This window comes from Schistocerca nitens, chromosome 7, assembly GCF_023898315.1.
Source record: "Schistocerca nitens isolate TAMUIC-IGC-003100 chromosome 7, iqSchNite1.1, whole genome shotgun sequence".
In the NCBI taxonomy this organism is placed as follows: domain Eukaryota; kingdom Metazoa; phylum Arthropoda; class Insecta; order Orthoptera; family Acrididae; genus Schistocerca; species Schistocerca nitens.
The window spans coordinates 174,801,398-174,827,320 of NC_064620.1; the positions used below are offsets into that span (position 1 = coordinate 174,801,398).

The window sequence follows — 25,923 nt, forward strand, 5'->3', positions numbered from 1 at the left end:
TAAAGAATTCGCGTTAGTATTTTGCAGCTGTGACTTATTAAACTGATAGTTCGGTAATTTTCACATCTGTCAGCACCTGCTTTCTTTGGGATTGGAATTATTATATTGTTCTTGAAGTCTGAAGGAATTTCGCCTGTCTCACACACCTTGCTCACCAGATGGTAGAGTTTTGTCAGGCCTGGCTCTCCCAAGGCTGTCAGTAGTTCTAATGGAATGTTGTCTACTTCCGGCGCCTTGTTTCAAGTTAAGTCTTTCAGTGCTCTGTCAAACTCTTCACGCAGTATCGTATCTCCCATTTCATCTTCATCTACCTCCTCTTCCATTTCCATAATACTGTCCTCAAGTACATCACCCTTGTATAGACCCTCTATATACTCCTTCCACCTTTCTGCTTTCCCTTCTTTGCTTAGAACTTGGTTTCCATCTGAGCTCTTGATATTCATACAAGTGGTTCTCTTCTCTCCAAAGGTCTCTTTAATTTTCCTGTTGGCAGTATCTATCTTACCCCTAGTGAGATAAGCCTCTACATCTTTACATTTGTCCTCTAGCCATGCCTGCTTTGCCATTTTGCACTTCCTGTCGATCTCATTTTTGAGATGTTTGTATTCCTTTTTGTCTGCTTCATTTACTGCATTTTGTATTTTCCCCTTTCATCAATTAAATGGTTAGTACCTAGATTAAATTAAGGATGACAAGATCCTAAAGTTTGTTGCCTTCATGACTTACCAGTATGTGTTCTCACTGTTCATTAGGAGTATCATGATGCTAATCGCATTTATACTAGTAGCTGTAAAACTGTGAACTGGACGGGCCAGCCAAAAACATTTGTTGCGAGGAGTGTGGAGTGTTTTTATGGCTGAGCTGATGGCCAGTGACAGAGCCTTTTATTTTATTAAACAGACTTCTCTTGACTGCGTTTTAATTTGTAATGACTCAATGAGCTGTCTCCAAGTTATTGATCAGTGTTTCACTTCCCACCCTGTGATATCTGCTAGTCATGACCTTCCCTCTGACGTCTGTTGTACTACCTACCTGTCTTCTTCCTTTAGGTCCCAAGTCATATGGGCATCCCTGTGAATGAAATGATAGTTTTGCTCAAGAAGTGATTACTTGTACATTCACTTTCACAATCCCAGATGCAAACTTGAGGATGCGGATAAGGCCTTTATTCACTTAGAAGATGGGACATCATGTGGTTGTGTACCGACCACTCTAATAAACTCTACTATGAAGGAGATCAAAGATACAGATGCTCTTCTCGTCCGCTCTGTCCTGCAGACTGGCTAGACCCATTTACTTTAACCTTTCAGGCATCAATGTTGCACTCAGAGTCCCAATTTTACCACTCTTGTGTGCTACCGCAATTCAGTCAGACTTCTGGCTGATGTCAGTAACTGCAGATTGACTATCCAATGAAAGAGGAAACTGATGACTGTGCTGTTAAGTCCCTTAAGCCCCAATGAGCCCCCCAACCATCTAGCTGTCAAAGATGCTGCTTTCTAGTAACAGATGGTCCACAGTTAGTTTGCCTCCAGTGCATGAGCACATGGCTTGATTAGTTATTCTAAAATGATGATAGTAAGACTGCGGTGATGTGTCCACTTAGCATCGCTGTGAAGGCGAGGTTCTTAATTCTGTCGCCAGTCCCTAGCACACTGGTGCAAAATATTCTTTTATAATTATTCCTTCTTTAGTCTTCTGCTTATTCTTTTTGTGACAGTTATTTGGCAAATGGTTTTTTGATGTCTGTATGAGCTTTAATCCATGTAAAGTGTATAATTCAGTTTTTTTCCTACAGTTTGATCTTATTTCTTCTTTTAGGCTATTCTGAAGACATGGATTCCTCAAATAATAATAATTTCCTTTTTTGCTGTCAGTCTTTATTACTGCTATTGTCTGTCATTTAATGTGTTAAAATTGTCGAGAGCCTTTAAAATGACAGTGCTCCACATGATCGTTTGTGCATACATTTACCATTTTATATTTCATCAAGCTGGCTGGCATTTTGTTGATGAAAAATTTTACTTTGATGGCTCGTCTGTTAAAGTTTCACTACGAACCGTTCGGACTGTTTAAAAATCATCCAAAAGTGCGTAAATCTGCTGATACATGATTGGTGACTATGCAAGGACCTCCATCTGTCCCCCCTCTTGGAGTTCCGTCTTGTTAGCCCACCCCCCCTGGCCCTCCTGGGGTGTAACCAGTCCTATGATGGGGACGGGGGCGGGTAGTAGTAGTAGTAGTAGTAGTAGTAGTAGTAGTATCCACAGTGGATATAGATATGACAAGATATGTAATATCGTCTTCTGTAGATGACTTGTGTAATCTTGGATCAAAGTCCCCAGTGAAGTTTGGTTGATTTTGATAATACATGTATTAATTTTTAAGATCTGTCCTTAGCATGTTGTATGTCATCATTAAACCTGAACTTAAAATTTTTCAAAAAGATTTGTCATCTATGTGCTCTAATTATTTATTATCCATGAAAATTGACTTTTTTGTACTTGTTCCATTTTCTTGTTCCTGAAAGGATTTCAGATTTCTTTTATTGAAATTGTCATTTTTACCCTGTTCTTTAATTTTTCACATCCAGAACATCAGAGGCAGTCATTTGTACTGTGTAATTTAAGTGAAGCAAAGAGTTCCATTGTACATTCCAGAATCCTGGGCTGAAGCAGGAACCTTTGGAGTATACTCAGGTTATTTTCATTTCTATCTTGACTTATTTGGCAGACAAAAATGCTGTTTATCTTCGTTTCTGCGGCATTATAATTTATTCATTTAAATTCAGGCATACAACATATGAATTTCATTTCTTCTTTTTCTAATATTTTGGCTTTGAATCTTCCAACTCTCTTAAGAGTAAACTTCGAAGATGCATGCAACATCAGAGGTACACCAGACTCAATACACCCACTAAATTGAGCTTGGAAGAGAACTCTGTCAATACCAGTTTTCTGTGGTTCAAAATGATGGAACAAGTGGTGCAGCTTCAGTCAGCTTACTCCCAAGATGGCTGGATAATACATGGCTGAAATATTAGAAAAAGAAGGAAAAAAAGTTTAAGCGGCTACACTCGCAAAATTTAATGGATTAAAAATGCTGCACATTAATAAAACTAACATGCTTTTACATCTACACTTTGCATACCACCGTGAGGTGCATGGCAGAGGGCACATTTCATTGTAGTAGCTATTAGGGTTTCTTCCTCTTCCATTCACGTGTGGAGAGGACAGAAAGAATTATTGTTTGACTGCCTCTGTGCATGTAGTACTTATTCTTATCTTATTCTCACGATCCATATGTGAGTGATACATGTGGGTTCTAGTATATTTCTAGAGTCATCATTTAAAGCTCATTCTTGAAACTTTAATAGACTTTCTCAGATAGTTTACTTCTATCTTTGTGTGTCTTCTAGTTCAGTATCTTCAGTATCTCTCTGATACTCTCCCACAGATTAAACAAACCCGTAACCATTTTTGCAGCCCTTCTCTGTATATGTTCAATATCTCCTGTTCGTCCTGTTTGATACGGATCCCATACACTTGAGCAATATCCTAGAACCAGTAGCACGAATGATTTGTAAGCAATCTCCTGTGTAGACTGATTGCACTTTACCAGTATTCTCCCAATAAACTACTCTACTACCTACTTTACCCATGATTGAACCTTTTTGATTATTCAATTTCACATCCCTACAAAGGGGGGCAGGATCCACCATGCTGTGAAGTTTGTGGCGTGCCGCTTTGTTTGGCATATTGTGGCTATGTATATCCTGTGTACGGATATTATCTTGGCGGATCTCGTAATAGAGACAAACAGATGAACATATATAAATTAAAAAATTGAAGAGCATGTCTCTACTTGTTATATAAAAAAAGAAAAGAACAAGGGAGAAAAGAAAAAAAGAATAAGAATATGATACATTACATGACGCGATCAGACATTGTGATTCATACTCTCTTGTACCTGACCAGTTGCAGTTGACTTCTTGACGTGTCAACATGAGCTCAGACAAAAGGAGCGGGGTGTTATTGGTGAAGCTCTGTTATCAAAACAACAGTAATGCTGCAGCTGCACTTGGAGAATATAGCCAACTGAAAGGATTAAGGATGGGTCCTCTTTCTCCACCTGCTGTGCAAAGCATGATGAAGAAATTCGAATCAACTGGAGAACTGGGCATTGCTCCGGGTAGACGCTGACAATCGTTTGCACCACAGGTGGTTGATGAAATCACTGTTGCTATGGCAGACAATGCTATGCACAATTCCCGATCATCAGGCGGTGCGCTTGCTGTCATGACAGTTGAACATTGCATGGTCCACTGTACGGAAGACACTTCGAACCATTCTCAAGTGGTATCCATACAATATCCATATCATACAGCAGCTTGCACCACAGGATGCATGATGACATGTTGACTTTGCTCTCCACTTTCTCGCAAGGACTGAAGTTGACAGGGGCTGGCCCTGGACCATCCTATGGACAGACGAAGTTCATTTTTCTCTGATGGGTGAGGTGAACATGCAAAATTGCTGAGTGTAGGGGATCTTCACCTCCAGTTATTGTGCATGAAGTTCCTCTGTGCAGTTAATGTGTCACCATATGGTGTGGCTTCATGGCTACGTTCACCACTAGCCCATTCTTTTTTTGAACAGGTTGATGCTCAAGGACCAAAGACATGCAATGTGACTGGCCAGCATTACTGTGATATGCTTTGCCAGCATGTCATATGTGCCCTGCAGGAGAGACGCGTTGAACTTCACAGCTTTCATGCAAGATGGGGACCACCGCACAGCTCGTGAAGTTCACCTGCTTCTCCGAAACACATTTGTAAACAATCAAATTTTCAGCTGATAGTTTCCAAATGCTTGTCTGGCCCGATCACCTGATCTCACTCCCTGTGACTTCCGGTTGTGGGGCTACCAGAACATTCACACATGTGCTGATCTGAAGCACAGCACATCAAGAGAGGTAGGCAGCATACCTATGGACATGGTTCATTCTGTTGTGCAGAATGCAATCCTGCACTTTCAGACCCTTCTGGACACTGATGGATGCCATATTGATCCCCTTTCGTAGCAGTAATGGTACCTGTATGTAATGGTATAACGTACCATAGCAGCACATTGAAAGTGTTTAAATTGAATTGATTGTGCATCATTTCTCTTCTGCATGTCCCTGACATTAATGGTACCATGTATGGTACTCAAGCAGTAATTAGTTTCCGTGTTATGTATTACATAGGGGAAGTTAAATTATAACCAACCAATATATAATTTTTTTCAGTTTTTCCTGTATTAGGTAGTGTGTGTTCCACAATATCAAAAGTAGGTACCCCATTGTTATTTCTACCAGTACAATATCCTCATCCAAACACTGAATCAACATTATCGCGTTTATACTTACAGTTCATCTATCCCCCCTGCGGGTCCGGGGATTAGAATAGGCCCGAGGTATTCCTGCCTGTCGTAAGAGGCGACTAAAAGGAGTCCATCCCCCTCACGGGGGTAGTTAGCGCCTGCGTCCGGAGACGGACGGTTTCACGACCTATAATCGTGGTCTTTTTGGTTTTTCCTTCTCGTTTCTTCCTTCCTTTTGTTGGTTCCTTTCTTTGCTCTTCTCCACTTCACTGTCTTCCTTACTTTTTCCCTTGACTTCTCCTTGCCTTCTCCTTGCCTCCTTCCCCTTGCTTTCTCATTGCCTTCTTCTCCTTGCCTTCTCTGGTCTCCGCCTCGGCGTTTGAGACAGTCTGTCCTCTTTCTCCCTCTCTCTTCTTTTTCCTCTCCTTCCTTCCTCCCTGTGCGTGTCTGAAGGCCGACCCACGCGTTCGCACGCGTAGCCGGTGACGGGGTAACGCGTAAGTCCCCGCCCTGGGTAGACATGTAAGGCACGCGCGTACCCCCTGGTAAAGGCCAGGCCCGGGGAGGGGTGATTGCCTGAGCTGATACCTTCTGACCATGCCGATTGGTCCCTCCGTCTGTTTCTCGGGAGGTGTGACCTGAGGTGTAAACATTCACCTAAGGCGGGAGTGCCCTCTGAGAGGGTCCCCACAAGGAAGGAGCGCGCCATCGGAGACGCTGGCAATCATGGGGGATTCCTCCGCAATGGATTCTACTCCATCGCTTTCGACTTCGACCCACAAACGGAAACGTGACCAGCCAACAGTGACAAAAATACTACCGCCTGCCCCACAGTTCCTCGTAGTTTCTCGATCTGAGGACGGAAAGGATTTTTCCTCTGTCAACCCTTTCGTTATCCAGAAGGGCGTAGATGCCATAGCCGGATCTGTCAAATCTTGTACCAGGTTGCGTAACGGTACCTTATTACTAGAAACTGAGAGCGCCTTTCAGGCACAAAAACTGCTTCGGGCCACACTCCTGTACACATTCCCTGTCCGGGTGGAGGCTCACCGAACTTTGAATTCGTCTCGTGGTGTGGTCTACACTAGATCCCTCGACGGTTTGACTGACGAGGAGATTCAATCTTTCCTCGCTGAGCAGGGCGTGACGGCTGTCCATCGGGTCATGAAAAAGGTCAACAATGACCTTGTACCGACCCGGACACTTTTCTTAACCTTCGATAGTGTTAAGCTGCCATCGCGCATCAAGGCGGGCTACGAGGTTATTTCTGTTCGCCCCTATGTCCCGACACCTACGCGCTGCTACCAGTGTCAGCGTTTCAATCACACTCGACAGTCTTGTTCCAATGCGGCTAAATGTGTCACTTGTGGCAGGGATGCCCATGAGGGTGACTGTCCACCTCCGTCTCCTCGTTGTGTGAACTGTCAGGGTGACCATGCCGCATCCTCCCGCGACTGTCCTGTCTATAAGGAAGAACGCTGTATCCAGGAAATTCGAGTCAAAGAGAAAGTGTCCACCTCGGCTGCTCGCAAGCTATTGGCTAGTAGGAAGCCCACGCTGCTCCCAGCGGGGAAATACAGCACTGTCCTCGCCTCTCCTCGGACTACCCGGGAGGTAGCAACCCAGACATGCGATCTGACCTTCAGCACCACGGTCGTCCGTTCGGCCAGTGCTAAGATCGCGCGGTCGACGTCTCCTCTTCGCCCCATCACCCCACAGACACCAGCCCCTTCATCAGCTTCTGCTAAGACGAAGACCCAGAAGTCAGATGCACGGGCCTTCAAGAAGGAACCGTCCCGTGCAGACTTCCTACGTACCTCGACCTCCCAGCCTTCGTCCGGTACTTCCACCAAACGACCATCCAAGAAGGCTAATAGGAAGCACAGTTCTCCTTCTCCGCCACGGCGCATTTCTTCTCCTGCGCCACCCAGCGGTTGCCGCCCCAGGCCGTCATCCCTTTCGCCTGGCCGCACCGCTGGTAGCCGAACATCTGGCCGTTCACCGGCGGAGGAAGCTCCCCCTCCCGGCCATCTTCCCAAGGTGGCCGATGAACCTATAGAACCAATGGACGATGACTGTCCGCCTACTGATAGCGGCGGCAGTGCTCGCTCGAAGCCAGGCCCTCAGCGGCCTTCGAGGTGACCCCTTCTCTCATCTTCCTTTTCTTCCGATGGCACTTATTAACTGGAATATTCGCAGCGTTCGCTCCAACCGAGAGGACTTGAAGTTGCTGCTCCGCTCGCATCGTCCGCTCGTCGTAGCCCTCCAGGAAACGAAGCTACGCCCATGCGATCAAATTGCCTTGGCACACTACACCTCTGTGCGTTTTGACCTACCCCCTGTGGTAGGTATCCCAGCTCATGGAGGGGTTATGTTGCTGGTCCGGGATGATATTTACTACGATCCCATCACGTTGCACACCGGCCTGCAGGCAGTTGCCATCCGCATTACTCTCCCCACTTTTACGTTTTCCTTTTGTACCGTGTACGCTCCATCGTCATCTGCCGTTACCAGGGCAGACATGACGCAACTTGTTGCTCAGCTACCTGCACCATTTTTGTTAACTGGAGACTTCAATGCCCACCATCCTCTTTGGGGCTCTCCAGCATCCTGCCCGAGGGGCTCCTTGTTAGCAGACCTTTTCAACCAGCTCAATCTTGTCTGCCTCAATACTGGCGCCCCTACTTTTCTTTCGGACACATCTCATACCTATTCCCATTTAGACCTCTCTATATGTACTCCCCAACTTGCACGCCGGTTTGAGTGGTATGCCCTTGCTGATACATATTCGAGCGACCACTTCCCGTGTATTATCCATCTCCTGCAGCATACTCCCTCTCCGTGCTCCTCTCGTTGGACCATCTCCAAGGCAGACTGGGGGCTCTTCTCTTCCAGGGCGACCTTTCAGGATCAAACCTTCACAAGCTGCGATCGTCAGGTCGCACACCTCACGGAAGTCATTCTCGCTGCTGCTGAATATTCCATCCCTCACCCTACCTCTTCTCCACGTCGCGTACCGGTCCCCTGGTGGACCGCAGCATGTAGGGACGCTATACGTGCTCGTCGACGTGCTTTACGCACCTTTCAACGCCACCCTACAGTGGCGAATTGTATTAATTATAAACGATTACGTGCTCAGTGTCGTCGTATTATTAAAGAAAGCAAGAAAGCCAGCTGGGCTGCTTTCACCAGCACCTTCAACAGTTCTACTCCTTCTTCTGTTGTCTGGGGTAGCCTGCGCCGGCTATCTGGCACTAAGGTCCACTCCCCAATTTCTGGCTTGAAGGTCGCGAATGAAGTCCTTGTGGCCCCTGAGGCTGTCTCCAATGCCTTCGGCCGCTTTTTCGCCGAGGTTTCGAGCTCCGCTCATTACCACCCTGCCTTCCTCCCCCGCAAACAGGCCGAGGAGGCTAGGCCACGTGACTTCCGCTCCTCGAATAGTGAAAGTTATAATGCCCCATTCACCATGCAGGAACTCGAAACCGCACTTGGCCGATCATGGTCCTCCGCTCCAGGGCCTGATTCTATTCATATTCAGATGCTGAAGAACCTTTCTCCTGCGGGTAAAGGTTTTCTTCTTCGTACATACAATCGCATCTGGATTGAGGGACATGTTCCCGCATGCTGGCGCGAGTCTATTGTTGTCCCGATTCCTAAGCCGGGGAAGGACAAGCACTTGCCTTCCAGTTATCGACCTATCTCGCTTACCAGCTGTGTCTGTAAAGTGATGGAGCGAATGGTTAACTCTCGATTGGTTTGGCTGCTCGAGTCTCGACGCCTACTTACCAATGTACAATGTGGATTTCGAAGGCGCCGCTCTGCTGTCGACCATCTGGTTACCTTGTCGACCTTCATCATGAATAACTTCTTGCGGAAGCGCCCGACCGCGGCTGTGTTCTTTGATTTGGAGAAGGCTTACGACACCTGTTGGAGGGCGGGCATTCTCCGCACCATGCATACGTGGGGCTTTCGCGGTCGCCTCCCTCTTTTTATTCGTTCCTTTTTACTGGATCGACAGTTTCGGGTACGTGTGGGTTCTGTCCTGTCCGACACCTTTCGCCAGGAGAATGGGGTGCCACAGGGCTCAGTTTTGAGCGTCGCTCTCTTCGCCATCGCGATCAATCCAATAATGGATTGCCTCCCAGCTGATGTATCAGGCTCCCTTTTCGTGAACGATTTTACCATCTACTGCAGCGCGCAGTGTCCACGTGTCTTGGAGCGCTGTCTTCAGCGTTCTCTTGACCGTCTTTACTCCTGGAGTGTCGCCAATGGCTTCCGTTTTTCTGCCGAGAAGACGGTCTGTATTAACTTCTGGCGCTACAAAGAGTTTCTCCCACCGTCCTTACGACTCGGTCCCGTTGCTCTCCCACTCGTGGAGACAATCAAATTTTTAGGCCTTACCTTTGACAGGAAACTTAGCTGGTCTCCACATGTGTCATATTTGGCCGCCCGTTGTACCCGTTCTTTAAATGTCCTCCGTGTTCTCAGTGGTATGTCGTGGGGAGCGGATCGAACCGTCCTACTTCGCCTATATCGGTCGATCGTCCGCTCCAAGCTGGATTATGGGAGCTTCGTATACTCCTCTGCACGGCCATCCATCTTACGCCGCCTCAACTCCATACAACATCGGGGTTTACGACTTGCGATCGGAGCATTTTATACCAGTCCCGTAGAGAGTCTTCATGCTGACGCTGGCGAATTGCCACTCACCTACCGGCGCGATATACTGCTTTGTCGGTATGCCCGTCGGCTACTGTCAATGCCCGACCATCCTTCTTATCGTTCCTTTTTTGACGACTCTCTTGACCTTCAATACGGGTTGTATGTCTCTGCCTTGCTACCCCCTGGAGTTCGCTTTCGTCGCCTCCTTCAACACCTTCATTTTTCACTCCCTGCAACCTTTCGAGTGGGCGAGAGCCGCACGCCACCTTGGCTCCAGGCTAAGGTCCGCGTTCACCTCGACCTCAGCTCGCTCCCAAAAGAGGTCACCCCCGGTTCGGTCTACCACTCCCGTTTTTTGGAACTTCGTTCGAAGTTCAACAACATGACTTTCATTTATACAGATGGCTCTAAGACCAATGACGGGGTCGGGTGTTCCTTTATTGTCGGGGCACAAAGTTTCCAATACCGGCTCCATGGCCATTGTTCGGTCTTCACAGCTGAGCTCTTTGCCCTCTACCAGGCTGTTCTGTACATCTGCCGCCACCGACATTCTGCTTATGTCATCTGCTCAGATTCCCTGAGCGCCATCCAGAGCCTCAGTGATCCGTACCCGGTTCACCCTTTCGTACACCGGATCCAACGCTCTCTTCAGCAGCTGGTGGACGTCGGTACGCCGGTTAGCTTTATGTGGGTTCCTGGCCATGTCGGTATCCCTGGGAACGAAGCTGCAGATGCCGCGGCCAAGGCTGCGGTCCTCCAGCCTCGGACAGCTTCTTGTTGTGTCCCTTCGTCCGATTTTAGCAGGGTCATTTGTCGGCGCGTTGTGTCGCTGTGGCATGCCGATTGGGCTGCACTTACCGACAACAAGCTTCGGGCCTTAAAACCTCTTCCCGTGGCTTGGACGTCCTCCTCACGCCCTTCTCGGCGGGAGGAGGTCGTTTTAGCAAGGTTAAGAATTGGACACTGCCGGTTCAGCCATCGCCATCTGCTGACGGCTGCGCCGGCGCCGTTCTGCCCATGTGGGCACTTGCTGACAGTTCGTCACATTTTAATGTCCTGTCCCAATCTTAAAACACTGCGCCTCGATCTTAACCTGCCTACTACTTTAGATGCCATTTTAGCGGATGACCCACGAGCAGCTGCTCGTGTTCTTTGTTTTATCAATTTGACAAACCTCGCTAAGGCCATTTGATGATGTTTTTTAATCCTATGCCTGTCAGTCTGTCTTTTATTGTGTTTTCCCTTTTAGTTGTTGTTGTCAACTTGTGCCTCGCGGTGCATTCTTAGAGTAGTCAGGGCGCTAATGACCATTGAAGTTGTGCGCCCGAAAACCACAAAAAAAAAAAAAAAAAAAAAAAAAAAAAAAAATTCATCTATATGCAGAGATGTCCACTGTGACTCTTCTTTCAAATGATAGAGACAGATGATGTAACTTTCGTGACATTTTAATAGATTTTTTTTTCTGGAGATCTTTCTTTGTTTCTAGTTTCAGGGCACTTCTGTCCTTTTGTGGCTTGTTTTGTTATTGTGACGCCTTTCTGTACATCTTGCTGCGTTCAAGAACCTTAAAATTTCCATAGTAGAGAGTAGATTGGTATCCTCTCAATGTGGTTTATACTGTATTGTCAGCAGGCACCATTTATGACGGCACCAATCCACTTCCAGACATCGCATCATCCACTTCATCCTTTTGCTGAATGAATGTAGCCTGGCAGATACTGCTTACTAAAAGGTCAGCATTTTGGAAGGCCACCACCCAAGCTTATACAGAAACAGTAAAGGAGCGACTGATCTAATATTTTATTTTTCTCAAAATATTCATCTTTTAAAATTATTATTATTATTTGCTACTCACGATATAGTGGAGATGCTGAGTTGCGGATAGGCCCAACAAAAAGACTGTCACAGTCTCTGGCAGCACAGTCTTTCTGTTGTGCCTATCTGCGACTCAGCATCTCTGCTATATGATGAGTAGCAACTATCCTTTTTATAATTGTTACATTCCATACTGAAATTTCCATTGTTTCATCTTTCAAAACTTACACTTTTGTATGCTTTCTCTCCAGTTTTATAAACAGAATCAACAGCTTCTTGAAGGGATGCCTCTCTCACAATAAGTCACAAGCAGACCCTCTTCAGTTATGTTGTACACAGCATCAATGTTTTATATAAAGGCAAAAGATTTTAGTCTATCTTCAAGAATGTCATCAGACAGAAGTGTGGCTACACCAGAAATTCTGGAAACGAATTTCCCCTTATCATGACGTCCGCTACCTAAGTCATCCATGTAAAATGCTCTTATGAACCCAAACCTTACTCGTGTGGTCATTGCTTGCCACAAGACTGCATTCAAGCTTTTGATGTTCACGATATGTGGCACTAAAAGGAAAGTATACAAGTGGAGCACATATGAACTGGGAATCCATCTGATAATTACAGGGTACAAATTGGGAAACCCCCTGACATCAGTAGCTTTCATAAAGGGCAAGCTCATTGCTTGCTACTGTTATGAGCATCTGTGGAAAGCGCCTGAATGGTGGGATCATAAGTAGGTGACAGCTGTGGAGGTCAAGAGGACAGTCTTGAACTGTGTGAACATCATTGTGGACTACTTGCATCACTCCATACTTGATGTCATCCTCAGTGGCGAAGGCATATTCTAGCAGGATAGGTACCCATTTCACTTGCCAGAATCGTGCTACAGTGGTTTGAGTTATGTGAAAGTAAAGTGTAAACTCAAGTTGGTGTCTTGGCCACGAAGTTCACCTGATCTGAATCCAGTGTCACATATCTGGGATACTACTGCATGCAATTTCCATATCCACAAAGCACTGGCCTATACTTAACAGGAATTGTGTGACCTGTGCATAAGACATGTGATGCTGTAGATCATCAGAAACATATCAAGAATTTGTCAAAGCCATACCATGTAGAATTGTTACCGTATTGCGTTCAAAGTGTGGGCCAGTACACTATTAAGTAGGTGTCATAATATTTTGGCTCATTAGTTGGTCACACAAGACACACCTTCATAAGAAACAGTTGGTGATTTTGCTACATTAGCTTTGTTCTCAAAAACATACTGTACTTTCCTGAAAAGTAATTTGATATATCTGTATCCTACAAATTTTGATCTGCAAGATACCGCTCACAAAAGACCAAAGATATTACTAATTTCAGGGACAGTTGCAAAGTTAATATCAATATTAAACCATTAGCAAAATACCCATTCTTACACTTGCCATTTTAAAGCTTCAGATCCAAACCGAATGCATTTCAAATAGCTTTACACCATCTTCTTGCTTATATTGGTCAAGATGTGCTAATGTTTTCAGAAATTCATATACTGCTTCTTTTGCAGTTCTGGAGCAATGGACTATCTTCTATCCATCAATTGCATCATTTACCAGTTTAACATATTTGTCAATAGTAGTGTTCTTGGTGATAAAAGCCTTTCTGCTAAACTTGTTGTGTTGTTCACATATAATGTTGGTGACAGTTGTAGCATTGTTCAGAGCTGCCAATGCAGCAACCCCACATATGAATTCTGCGAAATAGCCATATCACAGCCAGCAATAAATTGCTGTGTGGCATTAGCACAACTTAAAATGCCAAAATTTCAAGACACACATGAGATATAAATAGCCTTGTTTGGAATGCTTAAAATGTCCAATTTGCCATTCTCACATATTGTCTTGCCTACGCATAAAAGAATAAAAGATCATTTCTCATTTTGCAACTTGTTAGATATGTCTGTCAGCTCAAAAGCAAGAGATGTATGACAACTTGGATTCACCACAGAAGATATAGATATCGTATATGCAGCTAGGTGTCAGCAAGTCGTTTCAATATATATCATCCTTCTTTGGCAGAGGCCTCATCTTGGAGTGGGCAAGAAAACTTGAAACATCACTGGTAGATTGTCTACAATACTACAGTGAAATGTGGACAAATTCAGCTTACATGCCTGGAACATTGTCTCCTAGCACAGGTAAGACTTGGCTGCAGATTTTTACAGGTTAGCTGCCTTCCATTCCTGTGCTAATGAGATTCTATCTTCACTGACAGGTGGAAGTGGTGGAGAAAGGTTGGAGTGGCAGTTGTATGTGAAATACACTACTCCCAACCTCTGGCACTAATCACTGTACAAGTAGTTGATGCCCTTAGAAGAATTTTGATGTGCACGGCTAACAAATTAACAAATCAGCCATAAACTTACATTGATATAACTCATCAACATAAGTCTTTTCCTGCATTTTTGATATTCCTACCTGGAGTTTTCATTGTTAGATTCATTAACATCACTTTCATTCCCAACTGCTATTCTTTCTGTTAATTGATAGAATTAAGATTGTTGCTCTATGTTAGACAACAAGTGGATGAAACTGAAGGTTTATATGTAGACCTTCAGCAGAGAACTTCACAGCCTCATGCTCAAAAGGACCCAAATATTGTGATCGGTTTAACTAAATGAAAAGAGATCTCAGCAAGTGCTGCTGAAATTGATAAAGTTTACTGCATTTTATACCGTAGTAAGAGTAGCCATCAGAATAAATTTATGTAAACTTTGTAGGTGTGAAGAAGTCCTCCAATGAGTCAGTGAGAACAAATGTATTACAAAGACCATAATGAATTTGAGATAGGCTTGTTGGGCACACATGAGTTACAGCTGGAAATGGTATTTAGGGATGGTAGAAGGAAAGAACTGCAGAGACAGTCTTTTATGTGGATGTGTAAGGCAGATCCATAATGAGGAGGTATGCAGAGAACTACTGAGATACACTGCATAAAAGCAGCTTAATGACACCCCCCACCACCCAGGGGGCTCTCTGCTCTTTGGCACATTCGTGCTTGGCTATCACGGGGTCCTAGCCTTTGCAACTTCTTTTCCCTTCCATGCTGCATGTCTATCGTCGTCTGTTATTTTTTCCTTCTCTTGGGAACGTGTCTGGGCTGTTCTTGGAAATGTACTCTGCATTTTCGGTAGTCAGTATCGGAATACTCTGCTGTTCCTTTTTTTTCTTTCTTTGTTCACCTTCTATTCTTCCTCCACTTCAGTGTTTGATGTTTGTCTTTCTTCTTCCTCCCTGTGCGCTCCTGAAGGCCGGTCCATGTGTTTTACGCGTAACAGATGACTGGGTTACGCGCAATTCTTCAATGATATCTCCTAGAGAGAAGATCGTAGCACCCTCCTCCATTTGTACCAGTCCCTTGTCTGTTGGAAACTAGATGCGCCTATTACACTAACCCAGTTGAGACTTTGTATGCAGGAGGAGCCAAACTACCTCCATCCTTTCCTCAGCAGATACGTATGCCGTTTGTCTGCCATGCGTGGCCAGCCACCCTATGCCTCCTTCTTTGAGAATTCCTTTCATCACCGGTATGGGGAGAGTCCCTCTTTTCTGTGTTACCTCCTGGATTTGGCTTTCGGCTCTTGCTCTCGCAGCTTACCTTCACACTACCTGCAACTTTCCTGGTGGGTGTGAAACCTTCACCTTCGTGCAGTGGTCAGTGTTCACCTTGGCCTTCATTCGCTTCATAAGGACACTACTCCAGCCTCGCTATATTGCCTTCAGTTTCATGACCTTCACATGGTACTTTGCGATAGTCCATTTCCATACACTGATGGCTCTCGGGCTGCCAGTGGTGTCAGCTCTGCCTTCATCATTGGCGCTGACGTTTAAGTATCACTTCTGGAACACTGCTTATTATTTACAACAGAGCTCTTCACCTTGTATCAGGCCACGTCGTACATCCAGCGACACTTTGTGTACATTGCGCTCAACTTTTGACTGTCTGCCATTTCCTGACGGAATGCCCTTTTTTAACTGCCTATGTTTGTGTCTGTTTGTTGTCTTGAGTTATCGGCCATTTTAGCGAATGGCCCACGGGCTATCAACACAGTTTTACTTTTTAATCATCGTAGCAGTATGGCGAAGACCATTCAATTTTTAGTTCATGACTTCCATTTCTCTATGGTGTATTTTAGAGAGATTTCTCCATCTCCCTGTTTTTAGCTGTATTCTGTTCCGTCAAAGGGGATTGATGTGTAGTCGTTTTTAACTCCACTCTTCATCTTCATGTTCTACAGTTTTGACTTGGGCATGTATGACCCTAGTTGTCTTGTGCCCTAAAACAAAGCAAAACTACCTAAGGATGGCCAAAACAATAACTGTAAATACCCTAAAACTACAGTAGTAAAAACACACACTGAAGCATGGCAACTCTACCACTCCTACATCATTAGGGAAAAAAAGAGAGACGCAGAATGGAGCTGATTTGGGTACACACAGCCTGAAGTTGTGTGTCGGGTGATCTTGCAGGGTGCAAAGTGATAAGAGTTGATTTGCAGACAGGACTAGAGACAAGACATACTGTTCTGTCGTAACAACAAGTGCCTGAATGAAGATGAAGAACACTAGGAAAGATAAGGTGGTGAAATGAAGTCGGACAGTGGTGTGCCGGTTAGGACCGCACCAGGACAGGAGCAACCTCTACAAGAGGAGAATATAAGCGCCGCTCCTGCCAGCCTCGGCCGCTCAGTATCGGCTCAATATTGGGACAGTATTTGCAGAGTATTAACATGGCCTAGCAGTGTGTGCTACGATAGCAGTTAGTAGTGATCCACAAACTGTGTGTCAAACTTGGAAAGGACTCAGATTTATGTTGCATGTTGCCCATCGCTTGCAACACCATTGTTGTTTCAAAGTTAAGTATTGTCAATCTTCTTTATTGAAATAAAACTACAAATGTTACTTGCTTGAATTGCTGCATAGCATTCCGAGAACGCATCATCCTATAGGCATCCTATACAAGACAAGTGGGCAGGACCCCACATATACTATGCAGTGCTATCTATGCGGGATGGATATGTTTTATCAGACAGTGGGTCAGTCCATCACTGATGTCACTGTGACCACAGCAAACCATGTTGCAGTATGCAGGCACACTCTCCATTCAGAGCAAAACCCTTATGCAGTTGTTCCTGTGTTTTCTTGCACACTTTAACAAATTAAAGGGCATTTTTATAATTATAACTTGATCATTGAAAGTGCATATAGAATATATGTATTTTTTACCATATGTTTACACATTTTTTGCAGACACAGCCGAAAAAATAGGATGCGTTGCTACTCTCAACCACCTTGCTACTCTGGAATCAATCCAGTCGCAATATCGCTTTCTAATCTTGAAAGTAGGATCAAACTGAGGCGCTTCAAGCGAGAGGATTTCTGTTTCAATTAATGGGTGTGGCTAGTCCTTCAGAGGGTTTATTGAGCAACATTAATCTGGCAACCATATTTCATTCAATTAATGCAGGTGCGGTTTCTGCCATGAATAATTAACTAACCTCAGGCAAACCTTCAACCTGGGCAGCTATGTTGCTGCTGAGAGTTGTGTGCATGCAGCATATTCTCTTTGGCCATGGGTAGTGTGTAAAACCATTGCAACTGGTTGTAATATCCAAATTTAGTTCTGCATTTGCAACTATATCAATATCGATAACACCACCACAACCACTGAAATGTTGAGATCGAGGAGCAGGCAGCAGTAGTTGCCAGACCAAGAAAATATTTATTCCAAAAACACAAGTATTTTATTTTCTTAAGCCAGTACTTAAAACAGAATCAAATTGCATCAACAAAATGCCAAGATGCTTACAGCAAGATAAACTTCATGCCAAATGGGCACCTAAAAAATGTACGTAAACTTGAGCTCAGGTAGCTCAACGAGGAGCAGGCCTCTGTCACCAGAACAGGATGCGCAGTCTGCCTGCCTTACTAAGTAAGAAATTTATTTATTTATTTATTTCCAAAGAAATTTATTAAAGCCTAAAAGTCTTATGCCCTGAAATACATAAAAGCAGGTAATTTCATAAGTATTTGTACTCAAGTCAGAATTGTGAATGCATTAAAATTCGAGATATTAACAAGGCTATTACCCTAAAAAAATACAGAGCAGAAATTAATAAAATAAAAAAGGGCATCAAAATTAGGAAAATAGAATGGGGTTAATAAAATTAAAAAGGTTATTAGCCTTCAAAACACAGCAGAAATTACAGAAATTAATAATGTTATGACTTAGTAAAAGCCAGTAAAAAAATTAATAAAATCAATAATGTTGTTAATCTTCACAACACAGAGGCAGCCTTAATGAAATCCAGTGCCAAAGGCTGTTACCATAAGCAGAAACAAATGCAAAGACAGTGGCTCACAGTTTGATAACAGTATCCAAAAGAGTACTAAAACCTAGATCACACCACCCTGTCATTACAGAAACTGAGGGGGCAGGAGGAAAGACTTTCCTTCTCATCCTGTCTGGTAAGTCTCCCCTGACTCGGGGTTCTGGGTGACTTTTCTAAACTGCACCCCTTTCCCTAAACCTCTCCAGTCCTTTTCCTTCACCTCTCTTCCATCCCCTTCAACTCTTCCACCACAAAGTGGAGTCACTGGCTCCAAAAGCTTATGAAAGTTTAATCCTTTTGTGTGTGTTCCCCTGACACCGCTTGGTGAGTAGATTTATGTACATTATATTATCAATAGTTGTTATATTACAATTTTACGTAATATACAAAATGTTCAGCACAGCTGTTAAGGGGGGGGGGGGGGGGGGAGGAGAGAGAGAGAGAGAGAGAGAGAGAGAGAGAGAGAGAGTATATACACCTAAAAAATTGAAAATCACATGGCAGTGCATGGTCTGAAATGCTTTACTGGTGCGATAGGGACATCACAAAACTTAAGTCCTCACTTGCCTTTAGTATGAGGGTAATCCCAAAAGTAAGGTCTCCTATTTTTTTATAATTACATAGACCTGTTTATTTCTACAATGGTTTACATCAGTTTACAGCTTGAACATTTAGCTATTTTTCGACATAATCACCATTTCTTTCGATGCATTTTTGTAGATGCTGTGGCAGTTTCTGTATGCCCATGTCATACCAGTTTGTTGTCATGCTGTTCAAAATGTTATGCACCTCTTCTTTCACCTCGTTGTCAGAGCTGAATCGCTGGGACCACAATTAACGTTGACAGGTACTGTGAGGCTAAAAAACTCACAGGCAATTCAGAACTGGAAAAGAGGAATGTTGAGCAAGGGCATACACATTCTCCATGACAACGCTCGCCCACACATCGCTCCGCAAACCATTGCTCTCCTGCAACAGTTTCAGTGGAACATAATCACCTATACATGCTATAGTCCTGACTTGGCACCCAGTGACTATCACCTGTTCCCTAGGTTAAAAGAACATTTGGCCAGAAAGCGATTCAGCTCAGACGATGAGGTGAAAGAAGAGGTTCAGCATGGCGGCGAGCTGGTATGACATCGCCATACAAAAACTGCCACAGCATCTACAAAAATGCATCGACAGAAATGGTGATTATGTCGAAAAAGAGCTAAATGTTCAAGCTGTTAACTGATGTAAACCATTATAGAAATAAATAGGTCTACGTATGAAAACCTCGTTCAATGCCAAGGAACGTGCATTGTGGCAGCTGCTGTGGAAGTTTAGGACACTTCAGATATTTTGAAGAACATCAAATATTACATCTGCCAGAGATGAGGCCTGCATTATGGTCTGGGGGTCATAATTTCGAACACCTTCTTTGATGACAATCATCTGTTTCCAAAATGTCATTGGCTCAGGCCTCTGAAGACTCTAATGGAGCTGAATGACCGCTATGTCTTCCTCGGCCTATAGGCATCACTGGGTGTGGATATGAAGGGGCGTGTTGTCAGAACACACCCTCCCGGCTGTGGTCATATTTCATGACCAGAGCTGCTACTTCTCAGACAAGTACAATACATTGGTAAGTGTAAATATTTTGTCAAATGTGTTAAAGAAAAAAACAAATTTGAAATCTTCTAAAATTGCCAAAGAACTATTAATTGGTTCTAAAATATTTAAATCAATTTCTTGGAGATGTTCGTGCGTAATGCTGAACACATCACGAAGTGTAGTCTGTTTCTGCACACAGTGTTTACCAATTTTGATGATGAATTATTTTTTTGTGTTGGACAGACATGTGTAAGAAAACATTAAAAAAATCTATCCAAAAATTTGTCAGCTTCAGATGATGTTGAAGGATAAAAAAAACACCAAGTCCATTTCGAGACAAAACGAGGTTTAGTACATGGGCACAACTGTGTGAAAAAATATGGCAAAATGTGAGACTTTGATTAATACTTGAACTCCAATCAAATTTCCCGCCATAGTTGCCACACTGTCAAACAATTATGCAATCAGTTTTTCATTAAATCTGAGTAGTGCAATAGCCTGAGCAAGTTTGTCACTATTTAAATTGCAGACCTCCAAGAACCTCTTCTTTTTCTCTTCTTTGTATAAATAGTGCAGCACAATAGAAAACTGTGTTTGCCACATTTAAGTTCTGTCAAGTATGATGGTTACAAAAGGAACTTCCACAATTTCCTGCTTTGTAGGTGATTAAACAGTTGAACCTACAGCTCGCATGAGAAAATTTTGAATTTGATTAGAAATTCGTTTAAAAACAGTAGAGGTTTCCATGTTCTCTGCTAAGAGGATCATACTGTGCATAGTACTTCAAAAAATTCCACAAGATTTTGATGATTTATAGAATTTGTTGTTTAATCATGTTCTTGAAAGTCCAAAACTTGTTTTCCCAGAAGTGACCCTGTTCCACCTTAACTTTTGATTGTGTAAAGATTTCATTTTTAAGCTGGTCATAAAGTACAGTTTCTATTTTGTTTCCCCCAGAAACAGTTGTAACTACAGACAATTGTTAATGCTTTAGGATTATAGCAGATGACTCTGAAAAAGCAGAAGCAGTGAGTTTTTGATAGGTACACACAGAAGAAAGAAAACTTGCTTCTTTAAGAGTTACTCTTCGATGAGCTAGTGTAAAATGCATGTGCCCCCCCCCCCCCCTCCCACCCCCGTGCACGCGCGCTCACATGCGCGCGCACACACACACTCTCCTTTGCCCTGAGGTGGAGCCAGCTAAACAAACTTGTCTAGCTGGCACCTTGTGGGGGCATTGAGGGTGGTTTGCGTGTGCGCGCGCCCATCATCTACAGGTGATTACAGATGGTTAACAGATAATCCATGCTCACTTATCAACTTCATTAAGTTTTCCAAATGTGTGTACCCAGTTCTGATCAGTCTACTATTTCTATCCTTTCCAGACAGACAATACTAGTAAAACACTGCATTTAGGTCTCATCTGCTGGCTAACGAGTCACATTTGTTACACGTATTATACTGAAAATGTGTAATGAATTTACTGGCCTTTTGAATAAAGTTTGGTAATTCTGATGTTGGACATCCATTTTTAATTATCACCTTTTTTCTGGAAAAAAAAAACTTGGGCAAAAGCTCTTTTATAATGCATGTAACATATAGTTCCACATTATATTACTATATACTATCTGACACCTTCACACACTTTCATGCACGTTTGGCAAACCCATAACTGAGGAAAAGAATACCGAACTATTATTGATTAACTCTGTTATTCTCAGTATTAAATTCCCATCTGAAACTAGCATTGGCTGTGATAGAAAAAAAAGTACACAGACTGTGAGCAACAGAGGAGCAAACGCAAGCCTCTTGGTACTTGGACATTGCTTGGGCTTAGCTATCAATGCTCCGTCAGTAATGCAAAGTAATGAATGTATTTGTTGTTTGTTTTTATGAAGAAATGGTATGGTTTTATCTAGATACTGGTGAATAACTGTTGATTTTAATGACATAATATATTATTAGTTATTTTTACTGAAACACTGCACCAGTTGCTTCCTGAATGGATGCCACTGACTTCCAAGTATCTTTCTATAAACATTTGATGTTAGGCAAAATAAAAATACTTTTCTTGTCAGACGCAGCAGGTAATTGGATTTATTTCTTAGCAGACAGAATGAATTCACGTCTTCATAGTGGGGAGAAGTCACTGCTTGTGTACTTGTGAATTCACTTTCATTCTTGCTATATACCTAGTCCATAAAAAGGGAGCTTCATGAAAAAATAAATTGAAATTGCAAAATTTGTAAGTGTGTGCATTGATAAGAACTTAAACTTAAGGCCACATATTACAGATCATATCAGATTTCAATGACTTGAACTATGGGCAATAGCAGAGTTTGTAAATGAAAATATGTTAAAATGTAATTTATTTTGATATGTTTCACTAATGAAGAACAGGTGGCTAAAAGTCTCGGCCAAATTTTAGTTTAGAAGAAAGTATTCATAGGTCATTGATACACAAACAGTATAAAAAGGTGGTTATAACCCTTCTGTAGATAGCTGGGGTTATAGTAGTAGTGGTTGTGACACCTGACTTGAGAACATTTACATGGTTACAATATTTGTTGGTTACCATTTATTACATACAATCTGTTTAGTAACACATATTACTCAGTAGGAGACTTTTTGCAGGATCACTTCTTTTGCAGTGCTGAGTCTAGGATTAAATTTTGCAGGCTGAGTATGCCTAGATACTTGTCAATAGCCAGCATATTAACACAGAAATTTTTGTGATGTCACATGTTGATTTTATGACATAATGTAACGCATTAAATTGGCATGCAACTGATTTGTACAATAAGTAGCTAGATAAGCTAAATACTTAATTCCCGTAGGAATACACAAATTCATGCAACTGGTGAGATGCAATCCAGTAATAGAGTGTAGGGATTCATTCAAAAAGATTGTCCATCTGTCTTCTTCGTTGCAGCTGAATTGTCAGTCCAGTCCTGATGTAAGTACAGCACTAAATACTCAATAAAGAGGGAACTTTGTAATAAATTTGTCATCACAAATGACTAAGTATAAATCGTAACTTGGAACAGAAAAATTTTGCTAATTTTCAGTTACATTGTTTAGCACCAAGGAGAAATGCAATCATTACATTGTGTTTTTAAATTACTGTTAACAAATTGTTTCAGATACACCAGTTGGTGGTGCTCCTCCTGGTAGTACAGCAGAAGATGCTTTCACGGGCTTCCTGAGTGCACCAGCTCCACCAACAACAACAGTGGCGAGCAGCTCATCAGTTGATAACTCTGATGCATCAAAACCTGCAGGGTCACGGCAAGAGGGTGGTCGCTCAGCTGAAGAAGAGAGCTTCTTTAATCAGCCTGCTGCAGGAACACAGGAGAAACGACAACTCACGAAGGACTCTATTTTAGCACTCTATGGAACAGTTCCTTCTCAACAGTTTTCTATTCCTGGTGAGTTGATACTAGTCTTATGTTACATTATTTCTTCGGTTTTGCCATGTTTACTGGGTGTTGCGTATCAGTGTGTAGCTTGCTTAAGTCTGTGTAGGAAAAGATCCCCACCACCAGCATTGTGAAGACAGACAGGAAAAAGATTACCTTCTGCTTCTGTCAAGAGTTTCCTGGTGTCTTTCAGAATCGTGCAGCTTTATTGGGCAATAAAAAGAATGAAAGAGGAGAGGAGGAAAGACTTGTTCAGTGATTAGACAGGACTCTTACGTAACTGGAGAGGCAGTGGGACAGGAAAAAATAAAACAGTAGAAACAAATTATACATGAAAATCTCATAACTGTCGGAGTTGTCCAATCCGATACATCAAAACTTTCCCTGAAATTTTTCATGTAGGTAAAATACACTAGAAGAAATGCACTGTCAAGTTTTAGCTGCTAAGGTACACTGAAAGTACACTGGTCTAAAATTAAAGCAGCAAACTATTTCCCTGTCCTGTCTCTAATTCATGATACAAGCATACAGACTGTCAACAGATGTCCTTAAGATTGTGTTCTACATGTAAGATGGCATTCTGAGCAACGGATGACACCAGCAATGACGTCAGGGCACCTATCAAACGGGGTAGTGTTTGCAGGGTAGTCCCACATTCACAATCACTGTGTACACAGTCACAGTGGGCGAAGTATGGCATAGAGAAGACACCTACAGACTATCTGCTGTGGTGGGTCATAAGAAGAAAGGAAGTAGGAGTCACAAACTGATGCAGCCTGATAGTTTAATGTGAATCATTGTGGTGTTTCTCAAATGAGGCGACAGTTTACAGAGACCAAAACTGTATCCCGGAGACCAGGACAGGACCAACCACTTTTGACATCAGAAAGAGTGGACCATTATTTGGATAAGGGCACGATTGTTCCGCCTTATTACTCCACTGCAACTAGCATCTGAGCTCGCAGCATCCCCTGGCCATGTCGTATCGAGGTAAACAGTGTAAAGGCGGCTTCAGCTGAATGGCCTTTATTGTTGGAGACCTGCTGTCTGTTTACCTCTGGCATGTCTTCACTGAAGGAATGTCTAGAGTGGAGCATTCAACATGCTGGACGGTCAACCAGTGGGCCAATGTTCTTTTTGGAGATGTCCTGATTTGGTCTGGGAGAGCGTTTCTCGATGGATTCGCATCTGGAGGGCACATGGAACACGATTTTGGGACCCAAACATTGTGAAGAGAGGCCAATCCTAATGGTTCGGCAGGGATTATGTTGACCATTTGAACAGCTCTTCATGAAATGGTACAGATGAGTCAGCGAGATTTAAGTGCTGTTAGGCACTGTGAGAAGATCTTGGGATTTCATGCACAGTTGTTGCGAGGTGCTGTGGACCCAGACTTAGTATTGATGGACTATAAAGCTCAACCTCTTAAAGCATGGGTGGTTGATGTTTTTTTGGAAATGGAAGTATTGCATGCATGGCACGGCCTGCTTGCTCTCCCAATTTGAATCCCGTAAAGCATGTCTGGGATGCTTTAAGGAGACAGGTTGCATCACGTAAGCATCCACCAACTACTCTCAAAGACTTGTGACCAGCTCTGCAGGAAGAATGGGCATTATTGCCTCAACATTAGATTGAAGACATCATTCACAGCATGTCCCATCGAATTCAGACCCGTTTGATGCCAGAGGTGATCACACCCCATACTGAGCACATTAACCAGTTGTCAGAATGTGTGTATAATCCGTTAAGTTGGAAAAAATAAAGAACATTTTTGTCTACCATTGTGCATATTGCAGTTGATTGCATTCTGTATTTTTTACATTGTTTGTACTTTAGTATCACCTGGTTATGCTGTTTGGTGACAAAATAATCACAATTTTGCAATTTTCCATTTGTTACTCTAATTTTGGACACCAATGTATTTAAAAAAACTGTTACATAAAGAACCACTCCCAACAGCAACATATACAACCCATCGTGCCAACAAATAAGCAGACACAGCAGGGACAAGAGGATGTAGAACCAAGTCCAGAGTGCACACACGACAATTTTAAGCACTTAAATCATACCATAAATGTCCTCACGTCATTAGCTTTTTGAATAACTTAAACCACTGCAAATTCCATTGTTACGTAAGTGATTAGCTGAGAACAAAATCAAGGCAGTGCATTATCTTGCATTACAGAGGACCTCCATCAGTTGGGACTTTAACTTACTGACAAGAAATATTTTATAAAATTTCCTGTAGTGCAGTTCTTATGGTAATTTTTGAATAATATACAATTTTGTGACTGTGAAACAGTTCCTTTTTTTGTTCCCTGTAGTCATCAAAAAAATGCTAAATGTCTATTGGATGACATACAAACCTTTTCCTTACACCATGCTTACCTGATAAAAGAAACAATATATTTAGGCACTTCACAATAAGTGCTTGATTTATTTAGACTGAACTAGAATGGAGTAAGAAATGTTCATGGTCTTTGTTCAGCAGATTCTGCTGTTTATGCGACATAGTTGATCAGATTTGTAAAATGTGGTAATGCAAACTGACAATGTAGAGACCCACAGAACTTTTGTTAATCTCTCCAACCAAGAATTAGATGATGGCACTGTTGCAGTGCTGAGTAAAGGCCTTAACTTTCCTCCAGCACCACATCGGTCGATACTGGATATTGTTAGAGGAATAAAGCAGTGCGTTGGG

At 43.0% G+C, this 25,923-nt stretch overlaps 1 protein-coding gene across 3 annotated transcripts in view; it reads left to right on the forward strand.

Annotated features, from left to right (window-relative positions):
• Positions 1–25,923, forward strand: part of LOC126194809 (stromal membrane-associated protein 1) — a 133,711-nt gene that overhangs the window by 53,498 nt on the left and 54,290 nt on the right. For all 3 annotated transcript variants that reach the window (XM_049933123.1, XM_049933121.1, XM_049933122.1), the window contains exon 5: positions 22,947–23,231. In XM_049933123.1, the coding sequence (XP_049789080.1) occupies positions 22,947–23,231 (285 nt within the window). The remainder of the gene's footprint in view (positions 1–22,946; positions 23,232–25,923) is intronic.